This window comes from Pipistrellus hanaki (assembly GCF_964339955.1).
Source record: "Pipistrellus hanaki genome assembly, chromosome: 13".
In the NCBI taxonomy this organism is placed as follows: Eukaryota; Metazoa; Chordata; class Mammalia; order Chiroptera; family Vespertilionidae; genus Pipistrellus; species Pipistrellus hanaki.
The window spans coordinates 34,068,036-34,081,074 of record NC_140515.1 but is presented as its reverse complement, the minus strand read 5'-3'; the positions used below and the strand labels follow the sequence as shown (position 1 = coordinate 34,081,074).

The 13,039-nt window shown below is 46.9% G+C and overlaps 2 protein-coding genes across 2 annotated transcripts in view; one reads left to right on the top strand and one right to left on the bottom strand.

Moving 5' to 3' along the window:
• The window catches only part of MSL2 (MSL complex subunit 2), a 29,970-nt gene extending 28,584 nt beyond the window's left edge, over positions 1 to 1,386 (bottom strand). Inside the window, exon 1 of the mRNA XM_084901784.1 lies at positions 878 to 1,386. Coding sequence (XP_084757910.1) covers positions 878 to 1,019 — 142 coding nt within the window. The 5' untranslated portion in view covers positions 1,020 to 1,386. The remainder of the gene's footprint in view (positions 1 to 877) is intronic.
• Positions 1,387 to 10,223: 8,837 nt separating this feature from the next.
• Positions 10,224 to 13,039, top strand: part of PCCB (propionyl-CoA carboxylase subunit beta) — a 45,779-nt gene continuing 42,963 nt past the window's right edge. Inside the window, exons 1-2 of the mRNA XM_084901785.1 lie at positions 10,224 to 10,706; positions 12,666 to 12,785. Coding sequence (XP_084757911.1) covers positions 10,503 to 10,706; positions 12,666 to 12,785 — 324 coding nt within the window. The 5' untranslated portion in view covers positions 10,224 to 10,502. The remainder of the gene's footprint in view (positions 10,707 to 12,665; positions 12,786 to 13,039) is intronic.

Sequence of the window (13,039 nt, the reverse complement as noted above, 5' to 3'; positions counted from 1 at the left end):
TTGGCCAGCTGCCCTTTCCTTTGTATTATCGCTTTCATCGTGTCTTTTTTTTTTTGGGGGGGGGGGGAAGAGGTAATAGTTATTATATGTGCACAGTTAATCTAAATTACTTTTGGGAAACTTCGACTTATTAGACAACTTAGCATATCTCCATCTCTCAAAAGTAACTTGAAAATATCCTCCCCACCGCACTATTTTTTAACAAAAATACCTGAAATAACTCTCTACCAGGCCACAAGGTATTAAAGCCACAAAATAAGAAACCTAAGCCTATAAAAATCCCAAAAAAGTACTTAGTGCCCCATCAAGTCTCCCCTAGCTCCCGGTTTACCGCCCAACTGTCAGAGCATTTGTGGAAGAACCTGGGGGGAAGTTCTGCACCGGGTTCACTGGCTGTGGGCGCGTCACATATACCAGCGCCCACACATAACAAACACCAGTTTGGGGAAATGCAAACACGCCACATGTACATGTTTTAACCGGATCTAACTAAGCTAGGTGTTAAATCAGTTCTTGTACCGAAGGTTAATTAAAAAAAAAAAAAAAAGGGGCGGCAGCAGGATACATGCATATTTCACGTCATTTAAAAAAAAAAAAAAAAAGCCATCATCAGAAATGCTAAGGAACTGACCTAAGGTGAAATAAACAAGATTCACACGACCAGACCGCTGTACAAAGCGGTTTGGAAGGATTCCTTCCGAAATGCCGGGTGAAAGTCCTTTGGAGTTTCAAAACTAATGACTACCTGCACAAATAACCAAAGCTAAAAACTACCGTGTCCTCCAACCCTTCCTGTTAACCATTGCCCAAAGATATTTAAAAAAAAAAAAAAAAAAAAAAAGACAAGCTAAAAAGGGAACAATAAAAGGCGTCTCACCGCACACACAGCACGAGAGGGACTGTCGGAAGTAAGGCAGGAGCCTGTTAATCTCGGTAAACGCCTTGGGGTCCCCGGGGTCGTAGTTGAGCACTAGGCGGCTCGCGGAAATGTAGAGAGCAGTAGCATTCACGGGGTTCATTGCAGACACTTGGGCACCGTGGGCTCCCGGTGGAAAAAAAATTCCGGATCCAACTTTGTGAGCAGCCTGGGGACAATGGCGAGTTTGCGACGATTCGGAGGAAATCAGAGCAGAACCGCTGGCCAGAGGAGTCACCAAAATCCGTGCAAGTTTGCGAGGCTGAAGCAATCCTCCCACACATGGGGGCCTTGGCGCCCCTCCTCCTCCGTCCCTGAGACTTTGCAGTTGAAAAAAAATAAGAGAGAGAAAACACCAGCGTTCGAGTCTGTCCCAGGCGGCCGCGGGGCGCAGAACGGTGGCGGCGGCGGCTTCGGTGCTCGGGCCGCGGACTCCGGTCTCTAGCCTCCTTCGGTCTCTAGCCCCGCGGCTCGGCGGGCGGCCTTCGCACGAGCTGCATCTCCGGGCGGGCGCGGAGGTATCTCCTCGGGTCGAGCTGGGCGGGAGCAGGGCCCGGCCCGGTCCAAGGGGCGGGCACGCTTCTCACCAGCTGCGGGGGGCCCCTACTCCATCACAGCGCCCGGAGCGGACGAGGCAGCGGCGACAGCGAGGACGACAGCTCCGGGGTGGTCCGCTTCCTCGATCTTAGTGCCCGAAGCCGCAGCCGCGGCGGCTCCGAAGGCTGCTGTTGCGGCTGGCCCAGGCCGCCGCCGCTCTCTCCATATCGGACGCGGGGGACCGGACGGTGCCTGGCTCTCCACCCCGGCGATTGTACAGCCCCGCTGGTTTCCAGGAGGTGCCGAGGCGGGAAAGTCCGTCCCGCACCCGGTAGGGCAGGGCCGGGAGGAAGTTCGCGGGCCCCGGCGGCGGCTTGCGGAGCAGCAGCGGCGGGAGGGGGGCGGGGAGCAGGCCCAGGCGGGCCGCGGCGCCGCCGACGGCGCCCCGCGCTCCTTAGTCGCTCACTCCGAGGTCACCAGGCGCAAGCGCCGCCCCTCACTGCCCGGCCATCTTCTCCGCGCTGCACACACACGGACGCCGCCTCCGCCAAGCACGACGGCGGCCGCCGCCGCCGCCGCCCACGGAGCCCGCCCGCCCGGCCGCGGCGGAGACGAGCGCTCGCACAGCCCAGGCCCGCCGCCGCCGCCGCCCAGCGCACACAGCAGGCCCCGCCGCAGGCCCCTCCCCCCGCGCCTCGCCGCCCTCACCCCGACTCCACGCGCCACTCTAGCTCGGTAGGGCCCGGGTGGCTGCGGCTTTTAATGGATCCTGCGGGCTGTGCGGCGCCCCAAGCCCTAGCCGGAGACGACGACCGTTACCCCAACGGGCAAAGCCACTGTCATCCCCGAGACTCCCCCGCCGCCGTCGTCGCTGGCGCTCGCACGCATGCGCAGAGCACGCTCTCACCCCCCTCCCCCCGCCCTTTCCTTTCCCTCCGCTTCCCTTTTCCCCTGCTTCTCCCAGAGCCCCCTCCACGCCCTCCCGAGGCTGTCCGCCCGCTCAGCGCGTGCGCATTCCGCCGCCTTTCGCCCTTAACGCGTGCGCTGTGACCGCCCACCCAGAGAGCCGGATAAACACATCAGCCCGCTCGCGCCCGGCCCCTCCCGCCGCCAACCCACCCTGGGCTCACGGCGCATGTCAGGCTCCCCGCGCGGAGCATGCGCAGAGAGAGCCGCCCGCTCTTCCCGCCCCCTCCCCCCGGCGCTCTCAGGTTCCCTCTCCCCAGCGTGTGGGCTGTGGTGGGACCTCCGCCCGTTGGCCGCCCGTTCTTCCCCCCGCATGGGGCTGCGGGCTTCCTCCCGCACTACGCGGCTTCCTCCGTGCCCGCCACAGCCCAGGCCGGACTAGGCAGCGCCATGGGACGCTCCGCCCAGGCTCCTGCTCGGCCTCTCCTCACCCCGGCTGACCGCACGGAGAGGAAATAGCCCCGCGCAGCCCCGAGTCCCGCCCCGCGGCCTCGATCCCGGAACCCGGGGAGAGGGCGCTGCCGGGACTCGCCCAGTCGGGAAGGCGGGCCGCCGTCCACGTGGCTGCACGCCCGGAGGCTTTGGGCGGCCTTTGCTGGGGCTAAGGTCTCCGAAGCCCCGGCCAGACCCCCTCCTCCGGCCGGAGCGGGGCTCCCCGCAGCCTCTGGTCCCGGGGGTCAGACGGAAGGGGGCTGCCTGGCCTCACGGAGGCGCCCGCCGGGACCGCATGGAGCTCCTGAGGGAACAGTCCAGTTGGAAAAACATGAACCCCCTTTTTTAGCTCCGGGGACAGACCTACCCCTTCTGTGTAAATCAGTATCTTAAGAATCCATAGTCCTGCTTTAGAACGAACCCAAATCCTTAAAAGTAGTATCTGTTTTTAAACTTTTGCCTAATGGGTTTTTTTGGGGGGAGGAGGGGGCGGGGGTGGGGGGGAAAGAGATTGTTTTTCAGAAGACTAAGGACTCTGAGATTAAACATCTAACTTAACCTGATTCCCATCCGCTGTAAAAGGACAAAACCTTTGACTAGCACAAGTAGAAACATAGCATAGGAACTGTTTCTTATCTCTGGACATACCAGAGTTGTTCAGCATAATTTTTTGCACGTAATACATGCTCTGCAAGTTTACCAAATGAAATGTATAACGTTAAGTGTTGTGGCACAAATACAGGTTGGTTTTAGGGTCTTATCACTTAAGAATAGAAATCAATAGTTAAGAGATTGAGGGAATCTGTATAAACCTCTGATATATAAGTTCTACCACCATTGAAAACAGATTTTCTTCATAAGGCCTAGCATATTATCAACAATTAAGTATTAAGCAATAAGGACTAACTTCCTAGTTTTGTTACGAAACAAAGCAGATAATTAAAGTTGAGAAAATATATTTGGTTGTCTTGTATCTGGAAAATGGCAAATATTCTAAAATGCACTCCTTAAAATCCCCATCTTCCTTTTTTTTTTTTTTTTATAAAAGATTTTTTCTAAGTTCCTTTTCAAATAAAAATGTTATTGTATACATGTCTATTTTTATTCCAAATTCTAAGGTCTTCTTCCACAACACACAGGTGGTTCTTTCCCAAAGGAGCAGCAAGAATAAAATAATCAGCATCGGTTTCTATCCAGGCAGCATAAATTATCAGTCACCCCAGAAAAGTGATTACTTGAAGAATCTTAACCTTGCTGATTTTCTCATAACTGTATTTTTTAAGTCTCTTGAGATGTGCACAAACCAAATTAAGATTAATTTTATTGACGGTTCATTTGGAGGGAGGGAGGCTTAAGCCAGTTCTTTTTTCAACACTGATTATTTGGTTGCTTGAGCCTTGCCAAAAAAAAGGAAAGAAAAAAAAAAAAGGAAAACAAATTAACTGTGTATAGAAAATAAAGTATTTGGCAGTACATATAGTTTGAGTTCTTTTATGTTAGGTACACAGGCAAATTAATCTGTGGTGCTACAAGTCAGGATAATGATTACCTTTAATAGGGAAGGACCATGAAGTTGCTCCTGGACTGCTGGTCACATGCTTTTCCCGACCTGAGCTGTATTTACACCCATACACTAGTGTGATTACTTGGTGAAAATTCATCTAGTTGCACACTTATGTTTAGTGCACTCTTTTCTCTATGTGTGCTTTATTCCACTAATATATTTAAAAATAAAGTGTTTGGATCAAGTACTTAGGAGAAATTATATACAACTCAAATCCCTTAATTATCAATATAAGATTATTTTTTGTATTTTATGCTTAATGATTATTTGAAAGTAAAAGTGTTAGTATTGCCAGATCTAACAAAAATACAAGATAACAGTTTAAATATTTTAATGAAACATTTATTTTAAAAGTTTTGAATTTACAGAATTATTACACAGATACTTCAAATAGTTCTAGTATATTCTACACCCAATTTCACCTATTATTAATATCTCCAATTTCACCTATTATTAATATCTTACATTAGTACGGTACATGTGTCACAAGGAACTGATAATAATAATACACATGATTAACTAAAATCCATATTCTATTTATATTTATTCAATTTTTCTCTAATATCCTTCCCCTGATCCAGGATGCCATCCAGGGCGTACAACATTTAATCATGTCTTTTTAGGCTCCTCTTGGCCTTAAACTTGTTGCCTTCCTCCCAAATTGTCATTAAAAATTTTTTTTTTATTCAGACAAAAAATTTTCATTTAAATAGATGTCCCATTCTGTCTATATTACCTACTCTTTTTAAATTAAAACTTATTTCTAGCCGAGTCAGGTTTGACTCAGTGGATAGAGCGTCGGCCTGCAGACTAAAAGGTCCCAGGTTCGATTCCGGTCAATGGCATGTACCTTGGTTGCGGGAACATCGCCAGGAGAGGGTTTGCAAGAGGCAGCTGGTCCCTGACTCTCTCTCATTGATGTTTCTAGCTCTCTATCCCTCTCCCTTCCTCTCTGTAAAAAATCAATAAAATATATATTTTAAAAATTAAAACTTATTCTGTTCTCTGAAAGATGAGACAGAGGGCCAGAGACCAGGACACAGGCTTTATTACAGGAGAAGGAACCCTGCCGGGCTGCCTCCCAAAGGAAGTGAGCACATATGCAAGGGTGAACACACCTTTTGACGGGAGGGAAGGGAAGGAAAGAGATGGGGCTTAGGGTACTTGGCACTGATTGGTGGTTTCATATAAGGCACATGATTAGGCACTTAGGGACTTAGGAATGGGGAGGTGGGGGGGCCTTAGGGTATTTGGCAGGTGCTGATTGGTGGTTCAATGCACAGTCCATATAAGGTGCCTGGTTAGGTGTTCAGGAATGTCCCTGTTGCAGGTGGAGTTTATGTCATTATCTGTCCATCAGTTGGGGAAAGGAGGATCTATTGTATCATTCTCCAGTATTGCCAAGTGCTTAGCTCTTTCACTGTACTTACAGTTATTTTTTTTTTAAATATTTTTATTGATTTCTTACAGAGAGGAAGAGAGAGGGATAGAGAGTTAGAAACATCGATGAGAGAGAATCATCGATCAGCTGCCTCTTGCACACCCCCTACTGGGGATGTGCCCGCAACTAAGGTACATGCCCTTGACCGGAATCGAACCCGGGACCTTTCAGTCCGCAGACCGACGCTCTATCCACTGAGCTAAACCGGTTTCGGCTACTTACAGTTATTGACAGTTCTTGATTTGGCCCTCTTCTCCCCATTATACTAAAACTGCTAAAAGGACAGAGTTTCTCCCTCTTTGCCTTTTATCATCATTGCCTAGCATGGGATCATTGCCGAATGGGCACTAAGTAATTTTTAAAATAATAATGAGTTACTAGGAATGCAATATTATAAAGAACACCTCCAGTACAGTGTCTGGTGCATAATGGGCATGGACAAATGTTTACATATTTGCTTTTCCTTGGGGAGAGACATAAAATGTCTTGCAAATTTAAAAACAGTTATTTCAGCTTGATCAATGTCAATTCTAAAATCCTTAATAAAACTAGAAGTGTGGATTGATTTGAAACACCCAGAATAATCAATCAACAAATATTTATTGATTGCACTTTGTGGACAATGAAGTAAATGCAGTAGTAGTTGTAGTGATGCTTTCAAAGAACAATGATCAGGCTGGCAGTAAGTTGGAGAGACTTTCTGAGAGGTTAGGGCCTTTATGAAGTTATGAAATAATTATTTGCCTTTCCACTCCTCATCCTCCTCCTGTCCCCATCTTTTTCTTCATCCGCCAAAAACTAAAGATAATTTTTCTCTCCCATTTTCCTATGTTGCATTCTCCCTTACTCCCTAGTATGTCCACTCTACTGCCTTCTCCATTATAGCCATCTGATCTGGACCGAATGTTTGTGTCCCCTCCAAATTCAGATGTTGAAATCCTAACCCCCAGGTCAATGGTATTAGGAGGGTGGGGCCTTTGGGAGATAATTAGATCACCAGGGTGGAGCCCTCTTAAATGGAATTAGTGCTCTTATAAAAGAGCCCTAGAGAGGTCTCATTCTCTATGCCATCGGAGGATACAAGGAGAAGTCACCCATCTTCAGCTGAGAAGAGAGCCCTCACTAGGCAACCATGCTGGCATTCTGGTCTCAGATTTCCAGCTTTGAGAACTGAGAAATAAATGTTTGTTGTTTGGCATCGTTTTAGCAGCCCAAGCTAACGAAGACACCATCCCTATAAAATTTTAACAAGTGTTTAATATACTATCATTGTGGGAAGAAATCAATCTAACTGCAAACTAACCTTAATCTAAACTCACAACAAATCTTTGGAGACTGTCAAGAGCAAACGCATTTTTTTCAGGGAGCAGTAAATCAGATGAAATTAAATCAAAGCCTAACCCAGACCAGACCTTCTACTCTTTCCCAACCAGTCCTCTCTGTTAACTTCCTCTTCCATTTTCTGCTCTTTAGCTGTGGTTATACCTCCCCAACATTCAGTATTAGAGATCCTCAAAAGAACCGTTTCCCTTCGCATATCAATTCCTATTGATGTTTTTCTATGACAGTTCTTTCAAATCAATACACCTATCCATTCATTTCATGCAAAAACATTTAGCAACTCCAGCACTCATTTATTTTATATCTCCAATATTAAAATTGTCTCCAGCTTCTTCATCTTGGCTCCAGTATAAACAAAGCATCTTGCTTTATTGATTATCCACCTAGCACAGTGCCAGACACATATTAAGGTACCCATTAAATGTTAGTGTTTTTATTCCCTAAGATACTTTCAACATTATTCGAATGCCTATTAAATTTGTCCATTCATTTATGCAACCAACATTTATTTCCAGTTACATGCCAGGCATTCAGAATAAAATAAATGAATAATTCAACAGTTTCCAGCCCTCAAAGAGTTCACAGTCTAGTTGGGGTGGCAGTTATATACACAGCTAATTTACAATTCAGAGTGGTGAGGATTTAAGGATGCAATTGATGCAAGCCTAAAATTTCTTACCAGATATTTCTGTTACATTATGAGTAAAACAATCTTGCGTGGACTTTGCTAAGAAAATAACTGCAATTATTCATAGCATTGTTCCTAAGGGAAATGTGTTCTGCATTCCAAATAATTTAAAATTTAATTTTTGGAAAACAGCTCGTTTGTCCCTGGAGGTTGTCTATTTCTCCATTACTTAAGCTCCCTATCAGTTTTTGTAAAAATGTTATTGAATTTATTGGGGTGACATTGGTTAATAAAATTATATACGTTTCAGGTGTACAATTCTATAATACATCATCTATATTGTGTGTTCACCAAGTCAAGTCTCCTTCCATCATCACTTATCTCCCCTTTATCCTCTGCTACATCCTCCACCCCATTTTACCTCTGGAAATCACCATAGTGTTTGTTGACAGCATCTATGAGGTGTGTTTTTTGTTTTGTTTTTTTGCTTAATCCCTTCACCTTTTCACCCAGTCCCTTAAATACCTCTCTTCTAACAGCTGTCAGTCTGTTCTCTGTATCTGTGAGTCTGTTTCTATTTTCTTTGTTAGTTCATTTTGTTCATTAGATTCCACATATAAGTGAAATCATATGGAACTTGTCTTTCTCTGACTGGCTTATATCACTTACTAGTAGCTTGATACTCTTCAAGTCCATCCATGTAATTTCCTCAGAATTGCACTGGGGTGTAAGATGCTTCCATCCAATCTTTCTCCCTTCATTTCTTCACCTGAGGTTGGACTTGCTTTAGAGTCTGATGGCTCTACCAGCCCTCCTATTTGCCTTCCCATTTTTTCTCATAGACATTTCCTCTAATAGTGTACTGAGGTTGCAGGTTCTTCCCCGGCCCTGGCCCTGGTGGAGCATGTGCAGGAGGAAACCGATTGATGTGCTTCTAACACATCAATATTTCTCCCTGTCTTTCCCTCTCTAAAAATCAATGGAAAAATATCCTTGGGTGAGTTAAATAAAAACAAACATTCGTTTATGGGACCCCTCCAGTGGTGGGCTTTCTATTATGCATTGGTTATTCAAAGTTAATTAAAAAAAAAAAAAAATCCTGTCTCCCTGAGGAACCAATACTTACCCTAATCCAGGCAGAGAGGGGATCAGGGGAGACTGCCTTGAGGAGATGATACATGAGGAAGGTGTCATAGGTGTAGAAGAGCATGCATAGTTGCAAGGAGAAAACCTCCAGAGCCATATGCAATTGCCTATGTGCTAGCTCAATTCTGTTCCACAAATACATTCTGAAGGTCTCCTATGTGTTGGGACTCGTTCCAGTTGCAGGGGCAACAGTGGTGAGTGAGCCAGCCATGGTCCCTGCCCTCTGGCTTAGAAATCTATCTGGGGAGAGAGCTAAACAATCTTAACATGGTGTTAATATGTGCCAAAGGGGATGATCTACAAAGCACTTTAGGACCAGAGTCCCAGTGCCCCCAACCCCAATCAAGTCCCAATTTCTGAACATGGTAAAATCCTTCACAATCTAACTCCATTATCACTTTCCATTCTCATTTACCATTATTCCTCCAAAAGCTGGGGACACAACCGCACTCACGTGTGTGTGTGTGTGTGTGTGTGTTTGTGTGTGTGCGCGCGCATGTGCGCGCACATGCCAGGCCTTTGCTCACACACTGCTGATTTTCTCTCGCATGCAATTGCCTTCTCAGAGATACTCTCCTTGATACACCCAGACTTTCCCAAATTCTCTCCTGTGCTACCATGTCAGTCCCTTGTCCTTAAACAGGGACCCAAATGTAGAGCCAAGAATACCCACTATGGAGTCAGACAGATGCAAGTGAATGTTGTCCAGCTACATGACTTTAGGCCTTGGATCCTCAGCTTCCCTGAATAGCTAGGTGAACAATTTCTAGTCCAGGAAGAATAATAAATACTGGTGGTTAATTTGCTGCACAAAGTAGGTGCTCAAAATTTCTAAAATGTTGCTGAATTGAATTGTATTATCAGCCTCTTGGGGGAAGGAAATAAGGACAAATTCCCAACCGTTCAGTGCTAAATCCCCTGGGAAGTGACTGTAAAAGTCTAAAAAAGCATCAAAAATCATCTAGAGGTCATCTGTTGAAACAGATTGCTGGTTGCACCCCACAGAACTTTCAATTCAGTAGGTCTGGTGTGGAGTCTGAGAATTTGAAAAGTCTGTATTTCCAACTCTTTCCTCAGTGGTGCTGAAGCTGCTGGGCCCCACACTTTGAGAACCACTCCCTCCCTATAAGTTAGGAGCCCTGTGGTCAATGACAAGCTAATCCCAGTAAGTGCTTCATGCCTTACCTGGTCCACTGTTCACTGAATGTTGGTTAATTCATTATCTATTTCCTGGAGCAAGTGGGACGAGAAAACCAGAGATCTAGGTAGTCAGAGAAGGTCTTTTCTGTGCGTGGCCAGGAGGGTACGAGATCAGAGGACCATGCCCCATTCTCTCTGGGCGACGCTGTAGGGCGGCCGGGGACCTGGGAATCTGAGGCCTTCCTCCCGCGCACGCTCTGCAGTACAACCCGGCCTCCCTGCGTTCCGCTGACGTTGCGCAGGCGCAGATGCCGCTCCACTGACGCTCGGCCACGCACTTGCGCACTTGCGTACTCAGGGCGCTGGTTGGGGGCGCGCCGGCGGAACAAATATGGCGGCGGCGATGCGCGTGGCGGCGGCGGCAATGCGCGCGGCGGCGGCTGGAGCAAGGCTCGGCGTCGGGCGGCGCGGTCTCCGGGCCGCAGTCCGCAGCCTGTGCAGCCAGCCCGTCTCCATTAACGAGCGCATAGAGGACAAGCGCCGCGCCGCGCTGATGGGAGGGGGCCAGCGCCGCATTGACGCGCAGCACAAGCGAGTAAGTCCGGAGGGGGGACCGAGGCCGTCCCGCCCCCGGCGTTCGCGACCTATCACAGCGCGCCCTGCTCCCGGCGCCCGAGGCCTCCCAGCCAATCCGTGCAAAGCTGAGGAGGGGCGGGGTCCAGAATGTTCACCTTGAGAACTTGTTGCCTTCCCCCAGAGCCCTGTGGTGCTTTATCCCTTTCTGCTTCCCCTTGGAATGTTTGTTAGGCGGACAGACCTGGCTCTCCACTCTCAACTGCTGTAAACTTTTGGACAAGTGACTAATCTTTAGGAGTCAAGTTATTCTAAACAGAGGATAGTAATAATTCTCCCCTCACAATCTTATTGTTAAAATAGAGACAGTGAAGCGATGATAGGCACTTCATTTTTAAAAATGATGCTTATTCTTCTCATGCCCCATGAAGGAATGGTTCTTGCTCCATTATGGAAGCAGTAAAATCAAGACAGGTGGCAGGGGAAGTACCATAAGCAAACCCTTTCAGTGTTTCCCAAACTTCTCTCATGATGAGAATCACCTGGTGGAGTCGTTAAAATCCAGATTCCTGAATCCCAACTAAGAAGTGCTAAACTAGAATTTTTGGGAACATAGGTAAAATTGTATACTTAACTTATAGTATAGTATTTGGGAACATATAGATAAAATTGTATACTTTGTATAGTATTTGGGAACTATAGTATAGTATTTGGGAACATATAGGTAAAATTGTATACTTAACATATGGGTAAAATTGTATGCTTAGAGCACTAGTTAAGTATACAATTTTACCTATATGTTCCCAAAAATTCTAGTTTAGCACTTCTTAGTTGGGATTCAGGAATCTGGATTTTAACAACTCCACCAGGTGATTCTCATCATGAGATAAGTTGGGGAAACACTGGCTTACATTAACCTGGGGTCGGGTGTGTGGTGCATGCAGAGAACTTGTGGGACCTTGTCCCCAGAACACCAGTTAAGCCCCTTTAGGATCTCGGGGTCTCGGCGTGCATCGACCTGCTGGGGAGGAAAGGCACACTTCGACAGTAGGTGGTTTTTCTGGGGATGTTCATGTTAGTGTATATCTTTGGCTGGAGTGAGCAGCCTGGACACTGCTACCCCCTGCCCAGGCATTGGTGGAGATATGCTGGGTGGGCCATTTAGCAGCAGAGGAAACAGGCCCAGATCAGTTGGCAGCCTGGGACTTCAAACTAGACTCACGTACTGCGTCCCTGACATGTGTGTGTCTGGACCGATTTGCTGGATGAATTAAATAACCAACCTGGAAAGTGCAGAAGTGACATTTTTAGAGGTGAAGGGCACTGAAACATAACTCACCAGTGGGGGGGAGGTGACCAGGGTGGAAGCCTGGGATCTTCAGTGAGGAGATTTGAACCAGCCCTGGGAGTCTGAATTTGAGTGTTGAGTTAGGTGTCGGTAAAATTCCCATTTGACAAGGATCTAAAGGTGACAGTTTCTTTTTATATATTTACTAGAGGCCCAATGCATGAAATTCATGCAAGAGTAGGCCTTCCTTTCCCCGGCTGCCAGCACCTGCTTCCCTCCAGCCACAGGCACCCTAAAGTAGCCTACGCCTTCCTCTGCTCGGTGATCATGATATGGTGGCCAGCTCGACCAATTGCATCTCACCCGCCTTGGCTGGTGCCAGTGGGGGTCATAGTGTGGTCCTGGATGGTTGGTGTTCCTCCGCTGTGCGGCCTTTCAGATGATTTGCATATTACACTTTTATTATATAGGATATTTGCCTTCCATAGTTAGTGGCTCCTGGACCACTCTGTCTACTCTGATTTTCTAACTAGGTGAAGTCTACTGATAACACCTGTCTCTTAGGTTGATGGAATATAGGCTTTCACTTGAGGTGAAAGGGCAAAACCTGTTCTCCTAATCCTCCCATGAGCACTCCTTGCTTACTGACTTTGTCTATGACAATATCACTGAGTGATTTTTGTTGCATTTTAGGGAAAGCTAACGGCCAGAGAACGGATCAGTCTCTTGTTGGACCCTGACAGCTTTGTTGAGAGCGACATGTTTGTGGAACACAGATGTGCAGATTTCGGAATGGCTGCTGATAAGAATAAGGTATCTGTTCACAATGGTGTTGTGAGCCTCAAAGTTGTACTTTCCTGCTGTGGCCTTGCTGGCCTACCCAACGATTTTCAACCTTTTTCATCTCATGTCACACATAGACTAATTACTAAAATTCTGAGTTGTATTTTTTGCTGATTTGACAAAAAATAGGTATAATTTTGATTCATTCACACTGGACGGCTATTGCTGTGTTGGCTGTTGTCTTTTTTTTTTTTTTTTTTTTTGACAGTCTAAGGCAGTGTTTC